The following is a 21,770-nucleotide window of genomic DNA, read 5'->3' on the forward strand; positions in this document are numbered from 1 at the left end:
GTTCGATTCCGGTCAAGGGCATGTACCTTGGTTGCTGGCACATCCCCAGTAGGGGATGTGCAGGAGGCAGCTGATCGATGTTTCTCTCTCATCGATGTTTCTAACTCTCTATCCCTCTCCCTTCCTCTCTGTGAAAAAAATCAATAAAATATATTTTTTAAAAAAACAACAATAGTCCCTTTAAAAAAAAAAACTTGAAAAAAATACCAGTACACGGAGAGAAAGTGCCTTGAATAGAAGAAAACCAGTAATATAATCCTTTTTAAAAAATATATTTTTATTGATTTCAGAGAGGAAGGGAGAGGGAGAGAGAGAGAAACATCAATGAGGAGAGAGAATCATTGATCGGCTGCCTCCTGCACGCCCCCTACTGGGCATGTGACCTGACGGAGAATTGAACCGGGACCTCCTGGTTCATAGGTCGACACTCAACCACTGAGCCATGCTGGTCTGGCCGGTAATATAATCTTGATCATATTTTTTTTAATGTTTTTACTGATTTTCAGGGAGAGAGAAAGGGCGAAGAGAGAAACATGGACGCGAGGGCACAAACGTCGATGGATCAGCTGCCTCCTGCACACCCCGGGCGGGACCGAGGCTGCCCCCAGGCATGCGTCCTGACCAGGAATCCAACCACAACCTTGCGGGGCCTGGGAGGACACCCACTCCCCCCAACCGAGCCACACCAGCCAGAGCCTGCTTCTTCCTCTTCCCTGGGATCTTTCTCACCCAGAATAGAGTTCTTTTAGGGAAGATTTGTCTTAGTAGTTGGGCTTTGCTCATCCACCAGGTGAGATGAGGTTTGCAGTTTGATGGTTGAAGGTTCGGCCCTGGGTCCCTCCCCAGGGGAGTCTCACCCAGTTCCAGGAGGAGACCCGTTGCTGTTGTTGTTTTAATATAGTTTATCGGTTTTTTACAGAGAGGAACGGAGCGGGATAGAGAGTTAGAAACATCGATCAGCTGCCTCCTGTACATCCCCCACTGGGGATGTGCCGCAACTAAGGTACCTGCCCTTGACGGGAATTGAACCTGGGACCCTTCAGTCCGCAGGCCGACGCTCTATCCACTGAGCCACACCGGTTAGGGCTGTTGTTGATTTTTGTGTGTGTCCCGCCCCCCCCCCCCATTAAACAGTCTCATGATCACCTGACTTAGGAAGTTGGTTCTGACAATCCTGAGTTATCTCATATCTGTTTTCTCAGTGTCCGATCTTTTTTTTTTTTTTTTTTTCAGCGTCCTATCTTTATAGCAGGGCCTGGAGAACATGTCCTAAGCGTCATGCTTTTATTGCATGTGTCGGGGTGCCCTTGGGGTTAATAAAACTCCGTAGGTTTCCCGTGTACAGTTCTATCCTACGTCACCTGCCCAGAGTCACCTCACGTCCCCAGCCCGGGTGGCCAGGTCGCTCAGCAGCTGTCTGCTTTGGGGTCTGCTCTGCAGAACGCCGGGAAGGGTGAGGCTCTAGGGCGCACCCAGGCCGGGCACGGCCCCTGCCTGTTCAGGGGAGGCAGCTGCTTTCTCTTCTGCGCGAGGCTCGCCTTCCAATTCTGCGGCGCCCTTTGCTGGCCAACGAGAGGGGACAGGGACGGGGAGGCCCGTTAGGAGCCCGGGAGGCAGGCGGTGGGACACAAGGCCTTCTTTCCGCCTCCCGTCCAGCCTGCGCCTGGCCAGCAGCCACTGCTCGCTCAGCCCTGCGCCCCCTTCGGCAGGGGCACCGTCCCCAGACACCAGGCCGCCCTGGGAGTCAGCGCTGCCCGAGTCCCACGGGTGAAGGTCTGAGTTCTGCCCTGCGGGGCCGGTCCTCCCAGGGCCTGCGGGCCACAGGGGTGTGAGCTGTTCCTGGTGACGGCTGCTTCCACCAGCCCAGGAATCGCCATGGCGCCCTGGCCCCGCGGCTCCATTGGTTGGGTGTCGTCAGGGCACTAACTTGAGGGTTAGGTCTCTGGTCAGGGCACATAAGGGAGGCAACGGATCGATGTTAGTCTCTCTCTCTCTCTCTCCCTCTCAAAATCAATAAAAACATATGTTTGGGTGAGGGTTAAAAAAAGAAGAATTGAGCCCTGACCGGTTTGGCTCAGTGGATGGAGAGTCAGCCTGCGGACTAAAGGGTCCCAGGTTCGATTCCGGTCAGGGACATGTACCTTGGTTGCGGGCACATCCCCGGTGGGGGGTGTGCAGGAGGCGGCTTGAATCGATGTTTCTCTCTCATCGATGTTTCTAACTCTCTATCCCTCTCCCTTCCTCTCTGTAAAAAATCAATAAAATATATTTTAAAAAATAAAAGATAAACACACTCAAATGTCTAAAGACATTTTTTAAAGGATCAGAAATGAGAGAAACCAAGGCATTATTAAAAGACCATGCAGGTTTTGAAAAGAACAAAATAGAACTTCTAGCAGGAATGAAACACACATGGGAATGAAATCGTCTCTGAAATGCCAAAGTCATCGGAAGAGCCGAACAGCAGATTAGAAACAGCTGAAGGGAGAGTCCAGGAACTGTGTCTTTCCCAGGAGGCCACCCAGAGAGACAAGTCGCTGAAAAAATGGAAGAAGAAATGCAGAGGCAGGAAATAGCATGAAAAGTTGCAATAAACTTCCGGAAGAAAACATAAAGCAGAGGGGAGAGGTAACCTTCATAGCTGAGGCTGGCTGGTTTGGCTCAGTGGATAGAGCATCGGCCTACAGACTAAAAGGTCCCAGGTTCGATTCAGGTCAAGGGCACATGCCCAGGTTGCAGGCTCGATCACCAGTAGGGGGTGGGGGGTACAGGAGGCAGCCGATCAATGATTCTCATCATTGATGTTTCTATCTCTCTCTCCCTTTCCCTTCCTCTCTGAAATCAATAAATATCCTATATAATAAAAGCATAATATGCAAATCAACCGAACAGCTGAACAGTGGAACGACCATCCGGACAACCACCCGGATGACCATCCAGACGTCCACGCTATGGCACCCACTGGCGCCAGGCCAGCCAAGGCAGGGGCAATGTGATTGGTCGGGGGCATTCTGGGCGGCAATTTGGCAACATCTATAACAGTGTAAATGTGTCCTTTGGCCTAGCCATCCTATTTTGTGGGACTTAGTGTATCTATACACACCCCTATATATTAGGTCTATACACACACACACACACACACACACACACACACACATATTAGGTATATGTACCTTTATAGATCTCCATATCTATTTATGTATATGTTTTTATGTATTGATCTGAGAGAGAGAGGGAGACATCAGTTTGTTGTTCCACTTATTGATGTGTTCATTGGTCGATTCCTGCATGTGCCCTGACTGGGGATCGAACCTGCAACCTTGATGTATTGGGAGAGGGCGCTCTAACCAACTGAGCTACCTGACCAGGGCTTATCTATAGAGATATAAAAGGCTAATATGCAAAGTGTCCCCTTGGGAGTTTGACCGGGAGTTTGATTGCTCACTATGACATGTGCTGACCACCAGGGTGCGGTGCGGAATGAAGGAAGGCCCCGGGCCGGCAGCCGGAAGGCCCTGATCGCAGGCCAGCCCTAGGGACGCTACCCGTGCACGGATTTCATGCACTGGGCCTCTAGTTTGTGTATATTGAAAACCGTGAATTTATAATGCGATATCCAATTCAAGTCCAACACCTCTAACTTGTTCCCTTTTTGTGCTTATACCCCCCCCCCTTCTCCGGACGTGAGGAATCTGACATCCATTTTCCTTAAATTGCTTCTTTGATCAATTCCCCTGTGTGTCCCCCATCCCCTCCTCCACCCTCTCCCAGGCCCTCCTCGCCCAGTGTGGGTTTCCACTCCCCTCTCCCACTTGGGAGCTTCCCTCTGTGCTCAGCTGCCGTGTGAGTGGATGCCTTCCACACCCCTCTACGGTCCTGACCCCCCTTCGGGGCCACAGTCCCACCCCATCCCTAAGCTGGCCAGGCCTCCTCCGCCCAAGGGCCTCTGGACTGTATTGTTCAGGAAGAGAAGGAAGGGGAAGAGGGAGAGTGTGTGATCCTATGTCGTGCATTTAAACGTATCAGTGCTCCTGTGTGTTCGTTTGGTTTGGGTTTTTTTGAGCCTCCTGTGGGGTTTTTTTTTAATGGCTTTTGGATTCTGAGTTCAAAAGCTTCTCTCCACACCCAGGTTGTAAAGGAACTTTCTAGTGTTTACTTCTCACTCTTTTATGGTGTCACATGTTCCACTGAAATCTTTGATCCGTGTGGGGTTCAATCAGCGCCTTATTTCCCCCCCATTCCTTCCTTCTATTGAGCGGGGAGGGTTTATTTTCCTTTTTGGGTATTTATTCTCTTTATCAAAGTTACATGGGCACACAGTAAAGTCACCAAATGCTACGTGTTCAGTTTAAACTTCTACATCCTGTCCCTCCGGCCATTGATCCCTGTATGAGATAACCACTGAGGCAAATAAACTCTGAAATACCCGTGGCTTCCACCACGGAGTTTTTTTTTTTTTTTTTAATATTTTATTGATTTTTTACAGAGAGGAAGGGAGAGGGATAGAGAGTTAGAAACATCGATGAGAGAGAAACATTGAGCAGCTGCCTCCTGCACACCCCCTACTGGGGATGTGCCTACAACCAAGGTACATGCTCTTGACCGGAATCGAACCTGGGACCCTTCAGTCCACAGGCCGACGCTCTATCCACTGAGCCAAACCTGGTTAGGGCCACCATGGAGTTTTATTTCTCCTTCGTGTGAAGTCCAATCGGCAGAGGGGCAGAGGGGCAGAGGGACAGAGGGGCCGGAACCCGGGCTGATGGCAGCTGTGCTGTCTTAACACGCGACTCCCAAATTCTCCCTGGGGGTGGCAGCCGGACTCCAAGATGAACCCCAACAATCCCCACCTGCTAATAGCCACTTGCTGCCTCGTCCTCTCCCACACTGCACGCAGGTTGGCCTGTGTGACCCGTAGCATATAGAAGAGGCGATGGGGTAGCGATGGGGTATTACCGCTTAGAGCAGCGGTTCTCAACCTGTGGGTCGCAACCCCTTTGGCAGTCGAACGACCCTTTCACAGGGGTCGTCTAAGACCATCCTGCATATCAGATATTTACATTACAATTCATAACAGTAGCAACATGACAGTTATGAAGTAGCAACGAAAATAATTTTATGGTTGGGTCACCCCATGAGGAACTGTATTTAAAGGGCCAGAAGGTTGAGAACCACTGTCTTAGAGTAAGTTATAAAGGCTATGGCTAGCCCTAGCTGGTTTGGCTCAATGGATAGAGCGTCGGCCTATGGATTGAGGAGTCTCCGGTTCGATTCCAGTCAAGGGCACATGCCCGGGTTATGGGCTTGCTCCCCAGGCGGGGGCATGCAGGAGGCAGCCGATCAATGATTCTCATCCTTGGTGTTTCTATCTCTCCTCTCTTCCTCTCTGAAATCAATAAAAATATATTTTTTTAAAAGACTATGGCTGCCTCTCTCTCTCTCTCTCTCTCTCTCTCTCTCTCTCTCTCTCACCACTTGCTATGGGAGAGACTAGCTGCTGTGTCATGAGGATGCCCAAACTGCCTATGGGGAGGCCAACTGGCAGCAAGGAACTGAGACCTCCAGCCAGGTGAGTGAAACCAGGTGAGTGAAGCCAGGTGAGTGAAGCCAGGTGAGTGAACTTGGAAAGAAACCCTTTAGCCCAGTGGTTCTCAACCTTGGCTGCACACATGAGAATCACCTGGGAATCTTTTTAAAATCCTGATTTCTGGGCCTCATCCTCCAGAAATTCCGTTTCTTTGTTACTAATGTTGTGGCCCCCACCCCATCACAAAGGAACAGAATTTCCGGAGGACGAGGCCCAGAAATCAGGACTTTAAAAAGATTCTCAGGTGACTCTCATGTGCAGCCAAAGAACCACTGCTTTAGCCCGTTGAGCCTCCAGGTGGTTTCGGTCCTGGTTACGCTTGCCTGAGCCTCATGAGGAAGCCGGAGGCAGAACCACCTGGCGAAGCCGCTCTGGATCCAGACCCTCAGGAACCATGGGAGACAGTCCATGTTTGTTATGGGAAGCTGTGAGATCTGGGGGGCGACTTGTTACGCGGCAGTCGATAGCTGATACGCCGGCATCCACGTCCCATGAGCAGGTGGAGAAGGGAGAACGAGACGACACTGGGGCCAGTTCCCTCTGCTCCTGTCTCAGTCACACCCACTTCCAGTGTCTGGGGTTGTTGGCAGCCCCAATGGTCCAGAGCTCCCAGGGCCAGCTGGTCCCGGACCGTGTCCCAGGCACAACCGTCCTATTTAATCCTCCCAATGAGCCTATGAGTGAGGTGCTGTTAATATCTCCATTTTATAGATGGGGAAAATGAGGCCCAGAAAGGGAGTCACTTTGCCCAAATCCACACAGCTACACAACAGAGGAGGGAGGGCCTTCTCAGATATACGATTTGCAAGTATTTTTAAAAAAATATATTTTATTGATTCTTTACAGAGAGGAAGGGAGAGGGACAGAGAGTCAGAAACATTGATGAGAGAGAAACATCGATCAGCTGCCTCCTGCACACCCCCCACTGGGGATGTGCTGGAAACCAAAGCACATGCCCTTGACCGGAACCGAACCTGGGACCTTTTAGTCCGCAGGCCGACGCTCTATCCACTGAGCCAAACTGGTCAGGGCCAAATATTTTTTTTCTTCTTTAAGAAATCCCTTAAACAGTTCTTGTCATACTGATTTGGTGGTGATGAACCCCTTTAGCTTTCTCTTTTCTGAAAGCCTCAATTTAATCGTGTTTTTCTTTTTAAAATATATTTTATTGATTTCACAGAGAGGAAGGGAGAGGGAGAGTTAGAAACATTGATGAGAGAGAAACATCCATCAGCTGCCTCTTGCACGCCCCCTACTGGGGATCAAGCCCGAAATCAAGTTACATGCCCTTGACCAGAATCGAACCCAGAACCCTTCAGTTCACCGGCCGATGCTCTATCCACGGAGCCAAACCTGTCAGGGCCTCAATTTAATCTTTTCTTTTAAATATGTTTTTATTTATTTCAGAGAGGAAGGGAGAGAGAAACATCAATGAGAGGGAATTATTGATCGGCTGCCTCCCGCACGCCCCCTACTGGGGACTGAGCCCGCAACCCAGGCATGTGCCCTTGACCTGAATCGAATCTGGGACCCTCCAGTCCACAGGACGACATCCACTGAGCCAAACCGGCTAGGGTTCAATTTAATCTTATTGTTGTTTTTTCTTTTAACAAGGAAGTTAAGTACATAAGTGAATACTTTTTATTACCACTATTTTTATATGATACTAGGTGTTCCTGAATAGAACAGAATTGATTTTATTAATATTCTTGGTCATTCATTAACTTAGAATTGGTACTTAGCATTCACAATTAGTTAGACTAATCTGATTGTTTGGGGACTTATTATGGATAAGTTTTTGGTGGTGGTTTTTTTTTTTTTTTTTTTTAGAAACCAATAAAAATGTTCACATCTAAATGCAATATTGTTGAACTTGATTAGCAAAATTAAAACGTTTAGATTCAGAAAATCAAATTTGCAAAGTGGCTTTCGTACATGAACCCAAATACATTTCTGTGAATTTTTCAGGATCCTGATTACTAAATTAAATGGAAATTCACATTTTGGTTCTTGCCACTTAGTGCACAGTTATTATTTCAAGTGAAGAACTTCCTGAAGCCTGAATCTGGCTTGAAATATGTTGAAGAAAGTCAATTTTCTGAATCCATGAAGTCCCCTAAGTATCGAATAATTAAATGCATCCCATCTTTACAGATATCCATCTTCGCACACAAATGAACAACTTTTTGGAGAAAGCTAAAACATGACAAGGCAAACTCAGTTGTCAAAAATAAGAGCAATTTGCCCTAACCGGTTTGGCTCAGTGGATAGAGCGTTGGCCTGCAGACTGAAGGGTCCCGGGTTCGATTCCGGTCAAGGGCATTTACCTTGGTTGCGGGCACATCCCCAGTAGGGGGCGTGCAGGAGGCAGCAGATCGATGTTTCTCTCTCATCGATGTTTCTGACTCTCTATCCCTCTCCCTTCCTCTCTGTAAAAAAATCAATAAAAAGTATGTAGATATAAAAAAAAAATAAGAGCAATTTTAAGCGCTTTCTACACGCCCCGCCTGGTCCCAAGCACTTTACATGTAAATCATTTTACCCTGTTCGGCCTTGGTGGGCGGGCCCTGTTTTCTTTATTTTAAAAACGAGAAAACGGGGGCTCAGAGCCGTGAACGCACTTCCCCAAGGTCAGTCACTAGGAAATTCTTTTGGTGAGAGGTGATCTCTAACTAGGCAATGTAAGAGGGTTCCCTGGCATGTGACTATGTGCACCCCCATATTCTCCTCTGCACCCCAAGTGTGGCCCGGTGACTGCATGCGCAGCGGGGCTGTCCCCACGATGGGGATGGGGGTAGAGGGCGGCGCAGGTTGGGGGGCGGGAAGCTCAGTTTGTGATGAAGGAAGAATTTCCCACGTCAGAGAAACCGCCGGGCATGGGGGGCTCGGATGGAAACTGAACCCCGGTTAGGACCCCGGCGTCCCTGAGCGGTGACATCACTGGAGAGGGCAGCCGAGGTCGTGTATTTGGCATTTTATTTCAAAACTCCAGCAAGAAGAAGAAGAAGAAAACGGCGGCACTAGGGAGATGGGCCTGAGAACGGAGAGGTGCGGAGTCCGGGCCAAGGCGCGTCCCGGACCCTCGGCGCGGAGCAGCGGGGACCCGAGTCCCCAGGCCTGAGAGCGGAGCGGGCGCGGCGCCTGGCCCGGCCCGGCCCGTATGGCTTTGGGAGTGTCGCGGCCACGAGGGGGCGCCCGAGACCCAGGCGTCCCGGCCCGGCCTGTGGTTTCGTATTGCACTTGAGGTTGAGTCATTGGTAGCGACGTGAGGATCCGGCGGGGCTCGATGCTGCGGCCGCTGGGTCCGTCTGCAGCGTCACACCCGGAGCGCCCACTCGTGGGCCTTTGCTCCGTACTGCGGGCAGCAGAGGCAGAGCGTGAGGGAAGCCGCCCTGGGCTCCCCGGGCTGGGGCGTCCCAGGCAGCGCGCGCACAGCTGCGCCCCGGACGCTCCTAGGAAATGCCAGCAAGTGGCGGGGGGCGGGCGGGCAATCATTGCAAAGGTGAGCGGAGGCTCCAGGGAGCGGTGGTTCTGCAGAGGAGCTACTGTACGGCCCGAGGACCGGGGAGAAGGCCCGGGTAGCGCAGCTCTAGGTCCCCATGCGCGGCTCACAGCTCCCGGGAAAGAGGGCTCTGGGTGAGCCGCGTGCCAGCTGCGCCCAGAGGTTCGCAGGGAAGATCCCGCGGCCCAGCGAGCGGAAATGCTCCCAGGGGGTTACAGGCGGCAACAGTCCCGGCCACCGCGGGCCCAGAGGCTTGTGGGCGAGAGTCCTCAGGCCAAAGGGACAGCCCGGGGCTCCGGGGGCATCCGCGGGGAGTGGACTTCCCGGCTCGAGGTCCCAGAGGCTCGTGGGAAGGGGATGCCCCCCACGGGAAGGACACCCGGGGCCCAGGAGGTGTCCTAGGCCACGGGCTGCAGGGCCCCAGGCCAGCGGGAGGGCCCGGTCACCTCCTGGGACTGGGGGGTTGGGGGGTGGGGGGCCCCTGGGCGGGAACCTCTGGGGAACCAGCCACCGGCCGCCTCCCAGCCAGTGCGCCTCACCTGGATGGCCTTCAGCTCCTTCTGGAAGCGGAGGATCAGCTCGGGCCCGTGGTCCATGGTGGGAATGTGGAGGTCCTGGAAAGACAGCGCCGTGAGGACGCAGGGCACCCCCCCCCCCCAACCCCCGGCTCTCCCGCCTCCAGGGCAGCCACCTCACCTGGCCTTGGTACAGGACTCGATGCACAGGGCACACCTGGCAAGCGGTGCCCGAGCCGAAGACTTCCCGGACCCGCCGCTCCTCCAGCGCCCGCAGAAGCTCCTTCATGGTGATCTTCCGCTCCACCACGCGGAACTCACCCTGCGGCCGGAGGCGGTGCCGTGAGCCGGGCGGCAAGGCCTGCCGCTCCCGCCCTAAGGATGGGGGGGAAAGACGGGGGCCCCGGGGGGGGGAGACAGACACCCGAGGACCAGAGGAGGGGGACAGAGACAAGCCAGTGCGCCCCCCGCCCCCATGCCCCGGCCCCCGCCTCACCCAGGAGTGAGCCAGGTCCAGCAGGCTCTGCCTCACGACTCCCGGCAGGATGACACCCTCCAGCGGCGGGGTCACCAGCTCCAGCACTGGGCCAGGGGCAAGGATGGGGTGTCACCTCACGCCCTCAGGCCCCTCCGTCGCCACCCACCCCAACCCCCGAGACCAGCCCTCTGCTAGGACTGCACCACCCGCCTCCAGCAGGGCTCCCGGGGGAGTGGGTGGCGGGTGGGCTCACCCCCGTCCTCGTGGGTCCAGTAGACGAAGATGTTCATGGTGCCCACCTCGGTGAGCTGGTGGTCGGGCCCGTACAGCCAGAGGACCTGCTCGCAGCCCTTCTTTTTCGCCTCCTGCTGCACCAACACTGTGGGCCCGTAGTTCCTGGGGGAGGACAGCGTGGTCGCCGCGGGCAAGGGACCCAGCCTGCTCCTCCCCGGCTCACAGCCCGCCCCTGGTTCCCCGAGACCCAGGACCCAGGACGGCTGCTTGGGGCCAAGGCTCTAAGCAGTCCGTCCTCCCTTCTCCAGGTCACAAGTGCATCCCGTTTCCTTTTTGTTTTTTCTCTTTTTAAAAATATATGTTTTTTTATTGATTTCGGAGAGGAAGTCAGGGGGAGAGAGAGAGAGAAACATCAATGATAAGAGAGAAGCATTGGCGGGCTGCCTCCTGTACGCCCCCGACGCAGGATCCAGCCCACAGCCCGGGCCTGTGCCCTGACCGGGAATGGAACCGTGACCTCCTGGATCATAGGTCGATGCTCAACCACTGAGCAACACTGGCCAGGCCCTGCTTCCTTTTCTGGGATCACCTTCCTCATCTAACACCCCAGTGTCCTTCAAAACCCCGTGATGGCACCTGCTCTCGGGGCATTTCTGAACCTCCAGGCCGGGTTGCAGGCCTCCTCTGCACTCCCCAATACACCGGCCGCTCAGCGATTTCCCACCTCACTTTGTTTTAACTCCGCCTCTCCCCCAAAGCCCGCCTCACCCACCGCCTGCTCGCAGGCCTCCCATGGCTCCCCATCATGGGGACAAGACCACATGCCCAGGTTGTGGGCTTGGTCCCCAGTGGGGGCAGGCCGGGGCAGGAGGCAGCCGATCAATGCTGATATTTCTCTCTCTCCCTCTCCCTTCTTCTCTCTTTAAAATCAGTAAAAACATATTTTTTTAAAAAAGAAGAAAAAAAGATCCCAGCGGCTTAGCCTGGTAGCCAGGCCCGGCCTGCTCTGCACCAGACTTACTTCCTCCCGGACAACCCCCACGACGGCCCCTCCGCTGCCCCCAGCACGTGGGCCCAGATGAGCAGCTGTGCACCAGGGTCTGCACCCGGGCCATCGCCCTCCCACCCTCGGGCTCCCTGAGTCACCACCTCCTCTGTGAAGACGGGCAATGCCCCTCTCACCCCCCCCCCCCCCGGAGCACACGCGGCCCTGGAAGGGGGCGCCCCCAGCTTCACTGGGCACAGGGCCGGGCCCCAGCCGGCCTCAGAAGATGTGTGTTTGGAAGGATCCGAGCGAACCCCCAGCTGCGACCACACTCGCTGTCCCCACACCCCCGGACCCCATCCTCCGCCTCCATCCTCCCCTCCCTGCCGGCCCCAACCGAGGCCCTGGTGACAGTCGGACACAGGCAGTCCCCACGCAGGTGACGGGCGTGCGGCCCAGGGGCCTGGGAGCTGGGGAGGGGAGGGGGGCGAGCCTGGGTGCTCAGGGGAGGCCACTGGGGGTGAGACCAATGGACTAAGTGTAAACTTTATTGCTGGGGGCTTCCCAAGGGCCAATCCTGGTTTCCTCACTGACACCCCCCCCACACACACACACCCCGCCCTCACCACCGGGGTGCCAATGACGTCACTTCCCCATGTATGGGCAGAGCTGTCCCCAACCATGTGAACCAGGACGGGGAGGGCAATGGACATCCAAGGACACCCCCAAAGCATGGGCGCTACACCCTGAGACTCTGACTCCCAGTGGACCAGAGGTACAGGAGCAGGGCGGGGCGCGGTGGGGGGGGGCGGTGGAGAGAAGTGGGGAGCAGCATGGGGGGGTGGAGAGAAGTGGGGAGCAGCGGGGGGGGGGGGCGGGACTACTTACCCGCCCACCTTGTAGTCCCCGACGCCACCCATCCAGGCGCGGATGAACCTCGGGTCGGCCAGGAGGGACACCGGGGTCATGGCGTCTCCCGGGAAGTACGAGCCCACGGGGCAGAGGATGACGTAGAGGAGGGCTCGGCTGGCGCTGGAGACACCCAGCGAGGGCTGCGGGGGCACGGGGGGCACCAGGACCCCGGGAGTCAGGCCTGCAGCCCCCCTCCCCTGACCCAGGGGTCCGGGTCCCCAGCCCCCCGCCCCCCACGCTGCCCCCACCCCGACCCCCAGCGGAGCGCGCCCACCTCGTTCCCCAGGAGCACGGGCCGGATGTAGAGGCTGGCGCCCGCGCTGTCGGGGACCCAGTCCTTGTCCACTTCCACGAGGCGGCGGATGCACTCGAGCAGCTCGGCCTTGTCGAAACTCTGCGCGGGATTCCCACGCGTCAGGGCCCGCGGCCCCCGCCCCGCGCCCGCCCCGCCCGCCCCGCCTGCCCCCGACCTCACCGGCAGGCAGAGGCGCAGGGCCGAGCGCAGCATGCGGTCCATGTTGAGCCAGGGCCGGAAGAGGCGCACCTGCCGGTCGCCGCCCTTGAACGCCTTCATGCCCTCGAAGAGCTGCGGGGACAGGGGCGCGGCTCGGGCAAATACACCCGCGAACTGGGGGCAGGGGGGGGGGGAGGGGGGAGGGGGGGGAGGGGGACAGGGCTGGGGAGAGGCCGGCCGCTGAGCGCACGCAGGAGGCCAGGAGGCGACAGAGACCCAGAGGGACCAGACACAGAGACACTCGAGAAAGCAAAAGGGAGACCAGCCCTGGCCGGTGTGGGTCAGCGGGTAGAGCGTCGGCCTGGGGACTGAAGGGTCCCGGGTTCGATTCCGGTCAAGGGCATGTACCTGGGTTGCGGGCACATCCCCAGTGGGGGGTGCGCAGGAGGCAGCTGATCGATGTTTCTCTCTCATGGATGTTTCTGGCTCTCTATCCCTCTCCCTTCCTCTCTGTAAAAACATCAATAAAATATATTAAAAAAAAAAAAAAAAAGACAGTGACCAGCCATGCTAACTGGTGAAGCAGGGTGATGGGGGGCGGGGGGGGGGGTGAGGAAGGGGACAGGTTCTATGGCTCTACTTTTTTTTTTTTTTTTAATATATTTTATTGATTTTTTTACAGAGAGGAAGGGAGCGGGATAGAGAGTTAGAAACATCGATGAGAGAGAAACATCGATCAGCTGCCTCCTGCGCACTCCCTACTGGGGATGTGCCCGCAACCAAGGCACATGCCCTTGACCAGAATCGAACCTGGGACCCTTGAGTCCGCAGGCCGACACTCCATCCACTGAGCCAAACCGGTTTCGGCAGAATGGCTCTACTTTTACGTTTGAAGTTTCCCATAATATAAATACTTTTTAAATACATTTAAAAAACAAAACAAAACACGTTGGCCTGGCCAGGTGGCTCAGTTCATTCAAGCATCGTCCTTTACACCAAAAGATTGTGGGTTCGATCCCCGGTCAGGACACAGACCAGAATCAAAGAATCAACCAATGAATGCATGAATAAGTGGAACAACAAACTGATGTTTCTCTCTCTCTCTCTCTCTCTCCAATCAATAAATACATTTTAAAGAAGGCACGATGCCCCCCAGTGAGTATGACGTGGGCTGCCTTTTGTGTGAAAAGAATGGGAGCAAGTGCACACATGGGTGCTGCTACCCAGAAAGCAGAGCTCGGGGGGAGTGGGGAGAGGTGTGGGGGCCGCTGCGGGAGGGCAGCTGGGGGGCTGGGGGCTGGGGAGGTATGTTCCCTCTTTCACACTTAGAATCCTGAACTGGGTGAATATATCACCATTTGTAAAAACATATTTTAATTTAAAAACACTCCAGCCCTAACCAGTTTGGCTCAGTGGATAGAGCAATAGCTTGCGGACTGAAGGGTCCCGGGTTCGATTCCGGTCAAGGGCACGTGCCTGCATTGCGGGCTTGATCCCCAGTGGGGGGCATGCAGGAGGCAGCCGATCCATGATTCTCTCTCATCATTGATGTTTCTATCTCTCTTTCCCTCTCCCTTCCTCTCTGAAATCAATAAAGATATATTTAAAAAAATAAATATAAATAAATAAAAACACTCCCAATAAAATTAAAAAATTTTAAGTAAGGGGGGGGGGATAAGGACAGGAAGCAGATGTTATATGTATCATTCTGGGTGTGTATTATTACAACAACAATAATAATAAAACAACAATACGGGTGGTCCATTTGCTATTCCACACAGGCCCAGTGTGAAGACGACACAGGAAAGGGGTTTTCCCAGGCCCTGGGCTCCTCACATGCTTTAAACGAGAGGGATCACAGAAAACCTATGTTTTGGTCCTGGCCAGTGCGGTTCAGTGGGTTGGGCATCGTGCCATGAAAGGTCGCTGGTTCTATTCCCGGTCAGGGCACATGCCCGGGTTTCTGGCTTGATCCCTGGTAGGGGGCGTGCAGAAGGCAGCCCATGGATGTTTCACTCTCACATCAGTGTTTCTCTCTCTCTCCCCTCTCCCTTCCTCTCTCTCTAAAAAATCAATTAAAAATCTTAAAAACAAACAAACAAACACAAAAGTGTATGTTTTGTGTGCCGGGGCCTCCAAACCCTTTCCCTCAGCTGCCGGAGTGGGTGCTGGGTCCCCGGCCGGCAGACAGAGAGGCAAATAGATGGTGGTTTCCAGAGAGCAGCTCTCTGTGGTCAAAATCCCCCGTCCAGCCTTAACTCCCAACTGCCTGCCTCCTCTGCACAGAGCTGGCTGGGTCTAGTCAAACACCCAGAGGGGAGGGGAGAGGGGGGAGAAGCCCTCAAAATTCTTTTTTTCTTTTAAATATATTTTATTGATTTTTTACAGAGAGAAAGGGAGAGGGATAGAGAGCCAGAAACATCGATGAGAGAGAAACATCAATCAGCTGCCTCCTGCACACTCCCCACTGGAGATGTGCCCGCAACCAAGGTACATGCCCTTGACCGGAATGGAACCCGGGACCCTTCAGTCTGCAGGCCGATGCTCTATCCACTGAGCCAAACCGGCCAGGGCAGCCCTCACAATTCTTAAAAGCATACCTCATGCCACAGAACCATCTCCAAAGGAACAGAAATTACTCAAACCGCAGACCAGCGACTAGAGCTGTAATATGTCCATTCAAGTCCCCTCACAGCTAACGTCTCCGCAGGAAGGCCGTGCGCTCAGCCAGAGCTTTAAGTCGCGAGCCAAACGCCCTGGCTCTCTCCTCACAGGCCCTCGCCGGCCCTGCAGAGCCGACCCGCCTCCTGAGTCCCCATATGCTCACCGTCCACGGACCTCCTGGTCCCCCAGCCAAACCACTGGGCGCCATCCTCAGCCCTCCGCTCTCCCCTCGTCCAGCCTGCAACCCCTCAGGTCCCTCCGTCCAGGGCCCAGCTCCAGCCCCAGCGCGGGCCTCCTCACCTGAGCCTTTGCCCCAGCCTGGCCTCCAGCCTCCCGCCCCACCTCACCCTCCACATGGCGCTGGCCCTGCTCGGTGCCTGCTCAGCGCCCATGGCTCCCAGCCACTCAGGCTCTCTGCGGCCCTGAGGCCTCCTCGGCCGGTGCCCCCCACTCCCATCCCACAGTCCCCCCAAAGATGCCGGGCTCTTCTTTGCACCGTGTCTCTGTACTGGCTGTCCCCTCTCCCTCTAGTACCCCACTTTCTTTCAAGTTAGAGGCAGAACTGGGTCCCTCCTCTGGCTTCCCGCAGTGCGCTGGCCGCCTCCATCGGGGCTCAGGTCGCACTAGCTTGTAACCAAATCCTGGGACTTTTTTTTTTTTTTTTTAGTTCTCACTTGAGGATAATTTTCCATTGATTTTTTAGCAAGAGGGGAAGGGAGGGGGAGAGACAGAGAGAGAAAAACATCAGTGTGAGAGAGACACATTGAAGGGTTGCCTGTCACATGCGCCCCGACTGGGGCCGGGGATCGAGCCTGCAACCGAGGTTCGTGCCCTTGACCGGAATCGAACCCACCGATGCCCTATCCACTGAGCCAAACTGGCCAGGGGCAAATGGTGGGGTTTTCAAGGGAAGGAACTGGATCTGCTCATCGTGGGGAACCTCAGCATCAGCCAGCACAGGGCCTGGAACATGGGGAGCCTCAGAGAGCAGACGATGGAGACGCGGAAAGAGGAGACAAGAAGCAGACACAGCGGGAGGGAAGAGATGAGAGAGCAGAGAGCAGAGAGCGACGGGGACAGAGGCGGGCGGCCATGCCACCTGCAGCGAGTAGTGCAGCGCGGAGCAGGCCGGGTGCAGCGTGAGGCTCTGGAAGGGCTGGATTCTGGGGTGGCTCCAGCCCTTCTTCTCGGACCACTCCACCATCAGCATGTGGTCGGTGAAGGTCTTCCCGAACACCAGCGTCTCGTTGGGGTCAGGCTTCTTATGAGGCTTCTGTGTCATTTCCAGCTGCAGGTCCGCAGCCTGAGAAAAGAAAGGGGACCTGGGTGTCCTGGAATCGGCCACAACCTCCAAACTGGGGGGGGGGGGGAGGGGGGAGGAACTACAACTCCCATGAACCCCTGGGGCTAAGACCCAGACAGAAGAGGGTCCTGTGGCTCCAGAGGCTTCTGGGACTTGCAGTTTCTACTCTTTCCCACAGCCTGGTGGCAGGCAATCAGGCTAGCCAGGGGTGGGTAAACTTTTTGACTCGAGGGCCACATGGGTTCTTAAACTGGACCGGAGGGCCGGAACAAAAGCATGGATGGAGTGTTTGTGTGAACTAATATAAATTCAAAGTAAACATCATTACATAAAAGGGTACGGTCTTTTTTTTTTTTTTTTTTTAGTTTTATTCATTTCAAATGGGCCGGATCTGGCCCGCGGGCCGTAGTTTGCCCACGGCTGGGCTAGCCCATTGCTGCCCACCTTGACCTTTGAACCCTGGACCTTTTGGAGATTCCCAAATCCCACCTTCAGCCCCCTCCTGCCTCGGACCCAGCCGTTCAGGCCCCAGCCCCTCTGCCTTGGGATCCTTCCTTTTTACCTTGAAGCTGGAGGAGGCATATCTTCTGGGGCCACCCAGAAGCCAAGGGGCAGTGAGAAGTTTTCGGGCCCAAACCTGGGGGTGGGGACAGAAGGAAGGTGGTGAGGCAGGACAGAGGGAGGGCAGTCCTTTGCTGCCTCCTTCGCTTGGGAGGCCCCCCTGACCTGTTCTTTCCAGGCCCAGGGCTCCCTAACGGGCCGTGTGGCCTGGCCAAGTCTTGCTCGGCCCTGACCAGCAGGTAGCAGGAGGGGCTCCTGAAGCAGGCCAAGTCCCTCCCTGGCCCTAGGAGGGCCACCCCTAGGAAGAGCTGAATCAGCTCCCATTCCCTCCTCCATGCTGGGCAAAGTCAAACGCAGGCACCTCCCACCCCAGGGAACTTTGGCCCCAGCCCTGAGACCAGTTCAGACAGAAGGCGACAAGGGAAAGTACACAGGTAAGCGAGGGCCTCGCCAGGGGACCCAAATCCCGATAAGAGTGGGGGACCTAAGGTCATGCTCCCCCAGAACCCAGGAGCTACACCCCCACCTCCCTCCGACCCAGGAGTCCAGGCCCCCAGCTCCCTCTTCCTTCAGATCCAGGGCCAGGCCCCCAGCCCCAGGCCCTCGACTCCCTCCTCCTTTGGACCCAGGAGTCCAGGCCCCCAGCTTCCTCCTCCCTCAGACCCAGGAGTCCAGGCCCCCCAGCCCCTCCTCCCTCAGACCCAGGAGTCCAGGTCCCCAGCTTCCTCCTCCCTCAGACCCAGGAGTCCCAGTCCATATTCGTTCAGGGTATTAGACCCACCGAATTCAGATTACTTGAAGCCCCCAGCCCCACGCTTTGGACACCAGTGATTCCAGTTCCCTTCAGATCCCAGGGCTGAGGGGCAGCCATGCAGACGTGGAGGCCACCCCAGGCGGCCATCGACACTGTCCAGATGAACACTTCCCTGTGGTCCTGCCCGAGGCAGCAGGGGAGCGCAGGTCTGGCTGTGCCCAGCAGGGTGGCCTCTGCCCAGCATCCTTGGGCCTCACAGCGCCTCTTTCTCCAGCCCAGTGGGAAGGCAGCTGGGTCGTGAGGCTCGGGGAGACCACAGCCTCGCCTGCCCCTGCCCCGTGAGCTGGGTGAGCTGACGCCAAGCAGTGAGAAGGGATGTGAATGGCGGCCGCGACTGGTCCGCAGGTGAGTCATGGGCAGAGGGGGCCGCGGGGCTTCCATGAGGGACAGTCGGGGCCATGAAGTCAGAGGAGTAGCCTGGATGGCGGGGGGCACCGGCTGCTGGCAGGCTCAGGGTGTTGCTCCCACACGTGGCCGCTAGGTGGCGATGTGTGGCCGGCATAAGCCTGTGGCCATGCCTCGGTCCAGGAGGGAACCGGACACCCACAGTACCGAGTCTGAACACACAGGGCAGAGGCAGCCCTCAGAGGGCGCAGAAATGGGAAAGAATAAAAGAGAGTAAGAGAGCGAAGCTCAACAAGGAGAAGAAGAGCCCTGCCCGGTTTGGCTCAGTGGACAGAGCACTGGCCTGCGGACTGAAAGGTCCCAGGTTTGATTCCGGTCAAGGGCACATACGCGATCCTCAGCAGGGGGCGTGCAGGAGGCAGCCAATCAATGATTCACGCTCATCATGGATGTTTCTGTCTCTCTCTCCCTCTCCCTTCCTCTCTGAAATCAATAAAAATATTTTTTTAAATAAAAAAGGAAAGAAAAGGAGGAGAAAAAGAGACAGAGGGGAACCAAAATGGAAAAAAGAATAAGAGAGTATGAGAAGGGAGAGTGCCCGGCCGGTATGGCTCAGGGGTTAAGCGGCAACCTATGCACCAGGAGGCCAGGATTCGATTCCCGCTCAGGGCACATGCCCGGGGTTGCGGGCCCCGATACCCAGTAGGGGGCGTGCAGGAGGCAGCTGATCAATGATTCTCACTGATGTTTCTATCTCCCTCCCCCTTCCTCTCTGAAATAATAAAAATATATTTTTCTTAAAAAGAGAGGGAGAAATAAAAAATAGTAATAAAATAATTTAAAAATTAAGAAAAGAGAGGGAAGAGCAAGAATGAGAAAAACAGACAGAGAAATAGGAAACACACAAACAGAAAACAAGACCAAGAGATGCCAAAACAGACTGGAGAGAGAGAGACGAGAGAGAGAGAGAGAGAGAGAGAGAGAGAGAGAGAGAGAGAGAGAGAGAGAAGAGGGAGAGAAACTCAGGGATAGAGCCTGAGAAATCAGGAAAAATACTGAGTGGAATACAGAGAGGCCATGACAGAGAGAACGAGGAAAAAGGAAATCCATGAAGCCCAGACTTCAGCAACGGAGCACACAGTGAAAGGGAGACCCTAGAGATGAGGAAGGGCTGCGTGAGAGGGACGGGAAGATGCCACGACCTGGAGAGACACCATCTCCATGACGCTTAGAGACAGACCATCCAGGAGAGAGCGATACACGGGGCAGAAAGACACACCCACCGGGCAGGGAGGGTGCCGGGCGAAGTGTCCAGAGGCGCTGCCACACTGGGAGAAGCTGCCTTCCCCCTCCCAGGACATTCTTGCGGGGCAGGGGTTGCACCTCTGCTCAGAGAAGGTGCCCCACCCTCTGACACCCCAAGCCATAGGGATTGGGCCTAAAGGAGACTCTCGGGTGGTAGATGGGCGTTTGGGACAACAAGTGTGAACGTATGGGGCTGAATTAAGGAATGAGGCAGGGCCCTAGCCGGTTTGGCTCAGTGGATAGAGCGTGGGCCTGCGGACTGAAGGGTCCCGGGTTCAATTCCTGCCAAGGGCATGTACCTTGGTTGTGGGCACATCCCCAGGAGGGGGTGTGCGGGAGGCAGCTGATGGATGTTTCTAACTCTCTATTCCCTCTCCCTTCTTCTCTGTAAAAAATCAATAAAATATATTTTAAAAAAAAGAAAGAAATGAGGAAGGTCAGGGGGGAGGGGCATCAGGGGGGAGGGGCAGCGTGCACAGAGCAGGGCTCTGTAACATCATGCAGCCTCTGCCATGTCTCATTACGGCCGCGACTGCCCCCACCACGATCCAGGGCTGCCCCCACCACATGGCCCAGGTGAGTCACCACCAGAGCCCCGGGTGGTCTCCGAACTAGCCCAGCACTGTCTTTCACACGCAGGCCTGTCCCCAAGTCACAGCAGGGCGTCCCCACCATAGAGCCCAGGACTCCCCCATCCCAGACCAGAACAGGCCTGACAGCCCAAGACTCTGCACAGCCCAGGCTGTCCCTACCGGTCCCACCACGGTTCCCCAGGGCGCCCCAGCCCTAGCCCAGGCCTGTCTCCACCGGCCGCTGAGGCTCCCCGGGAGGACACACCTGCCCTGCCCGCCATCCACCCAGCTGGGCTCAGAGACCGGGTCAGGTGCAACGTTAGCAGGAAACACGTCTCCAAGGTTATGCTGTAGCTGGCGGGCGGCAATGGCCCCCCCCCGCCCCCCTCCTTCCTACACTTGTTACTGTTTCCTTTCCCAAATCACAGGCTTTGCGGAACGCCGCCGGTTAGCATCTTGGCAAGAACAGGACTATCTCAGTCTTGCCCGGAGTAGCCCTGTCGCTCTGACAAGGCGCCGCTGCCTCGATTTCCAAGCCAGGTGGGGAGCCCAGATAAGGGGTTCGGGGGCGGGGGGCCCAGCTGCCCACATCTCTCTTAACCTTTAGTTCCAACAAGACCAGACCTGAGGATGAATTCCGCGCCTTCATCCTACCCCCCTCCCCTACAGATCCCGGGAGCCCCTATCCCGCTACCCTCACCCGCTCGCTAGTCCCGTCTCAATCCCCACCCAGCCCCGCGCCTCTCCGGTGACTGTCCCCCGCTCCTTCCCAGACCCCGGTCCGGGTCTCCAGCCCGCCAGTGAAGCCCCCCATCGCCCCTAAAGCCCCGCATTCCTTTCCAATGGGGCCCCCTCCTCCTCCTCCTCCTCCTCCTCCTCCTCCTCCTCCTCCTCCTCCTCGGCGCCTCGCAGCGGCCCCCGGGAGCCGGAGGGACGGCGCCCAGCGGGCGGGCTGCGGGCGAGAGGTCCTCCGGGAAGCGCGCCTCCCGCGGGCTCCGCCGGCCCCGAGCGCGGCGCCCCCCGCACCCACCTGCCCCAGCGCGGCTGCCGCCATCGTCGTTGCGGCGGGTAACTGCGCCCGCCCCGCAGAGGACGTCGCGGCCCCGCCCGGTCCACGCCCCCTCCCACCCGGCGCCCATCCTCGCCCGGCGCCCGCGGGGAGCCCGGCCCGCCGCAGCGCGCATGCGCCCCGGGCGCGGGGCGTCGCTCCAAACCCCCCGCCCCGCCCCCACCGGGGTCGGCGGCAGCCGCATCCGGGCTGCTCGCGGGCAAAAATGCATTTCGGTCGCTCCTGCCGCGGAGCGCGAGCGCGGAGGAGCGGCCCGAGGTAAGAGGGGGGAGGCCGGGACCCCGCGCGTCTCCATCCCTGACTTGGACCCGTGCGCCGTGCAGGTCACGTGGGTGAAAAGGGAACCGGCTCCGGGGAGAGGCCTCCGAAGAGGGCGGCGGGCAGGGCCGGGGGCCGGGGGCCGGGGGCCGGGGGGGGGGGGCAGTCCCCAGCCCTGTTTGCATATAGTTTTCTTTCCAGCGAGAACGTGT

General features: G+C 56.5%; 1 protein-coding gene across 2 annotated transcripts; it reads right to left on the bottom strand.

Moving 5' to 3' along the window:
* Positions 1-8,546: 8,546 nt before the first annotated feature.
* On the bottom strand, positions 8,547-21,330 carry BCAT2 (branched chain amino acid transaminase 2). Of its 2 annotated transcripts, none has more exons than XM_081107981.1 (11): positions 21,262-21,330; positions 17,197-17,271; positions 16,431-16,634; positions 12,689-12,799; positions 12,488-12,607; positions 12,190-12,353; positions 10,336-10,478; positions 10,101-10,186; positions 9,786-9,926; positions 9,629-9,703; positions 8,547-8,942 (listed from the first exon to the last, which is right to left on the bottom strand). In XM_081107981.1, exons 1-11 carry the CDS (start codon positions 21,283-21,285, stop codon positions 8,904-8,906), a joined length of 1,182 nt encoding a protein of 393 aa, XP_080964107.1. In that variant the 5' UTR covers positions 21,286-21,330; the 3' UTR covers positions 8,547-8,903. The 2 variants fall into 2 exon arrangements, with proteins under 2 accessions (XP_080964107.1, XP_080964108.1); XM_081107982.1 differs by having other exon boundaries at positions 16,533-16,634; positions 21,262-21,286.
* Between the last annotated feature and the right edge of the window lie 440 nt (positions 21,331-21,770).

This window comes from Myotis nattereri (genome assembly GCF_964212035.1).
Source record: "Myotis nattereri genome assembly, chromosome: 15".
NCBI lineage: Eukaryota > Metazoa > Chordata > Mammalia > Chiroptera > Vespertilionidae > Myotis > Myotis nattereri.

Coding starts and splice junctions, on each gene's coding strand:
- BCAT2 (XM_081107981.1), bottom strand. CDS start 21,285: ATGGCGGCAGCCGCGCTGGGGCAG. Junction 12,800..16,430: donor CGCTGCACTACTCGCTGCAG/GTGGCATGGCCG, acceptor CTGTCCCCGCAG/CTCTTCGAGGGCATGAAGGC. Junction 9,927..10,100: donor TGGACCTGGCTCACTCCTGG/GTGAGGCGGGGG, acceptor CTCCGGCCGCAG/GGTGAGTTCCGCGTGGTGGA.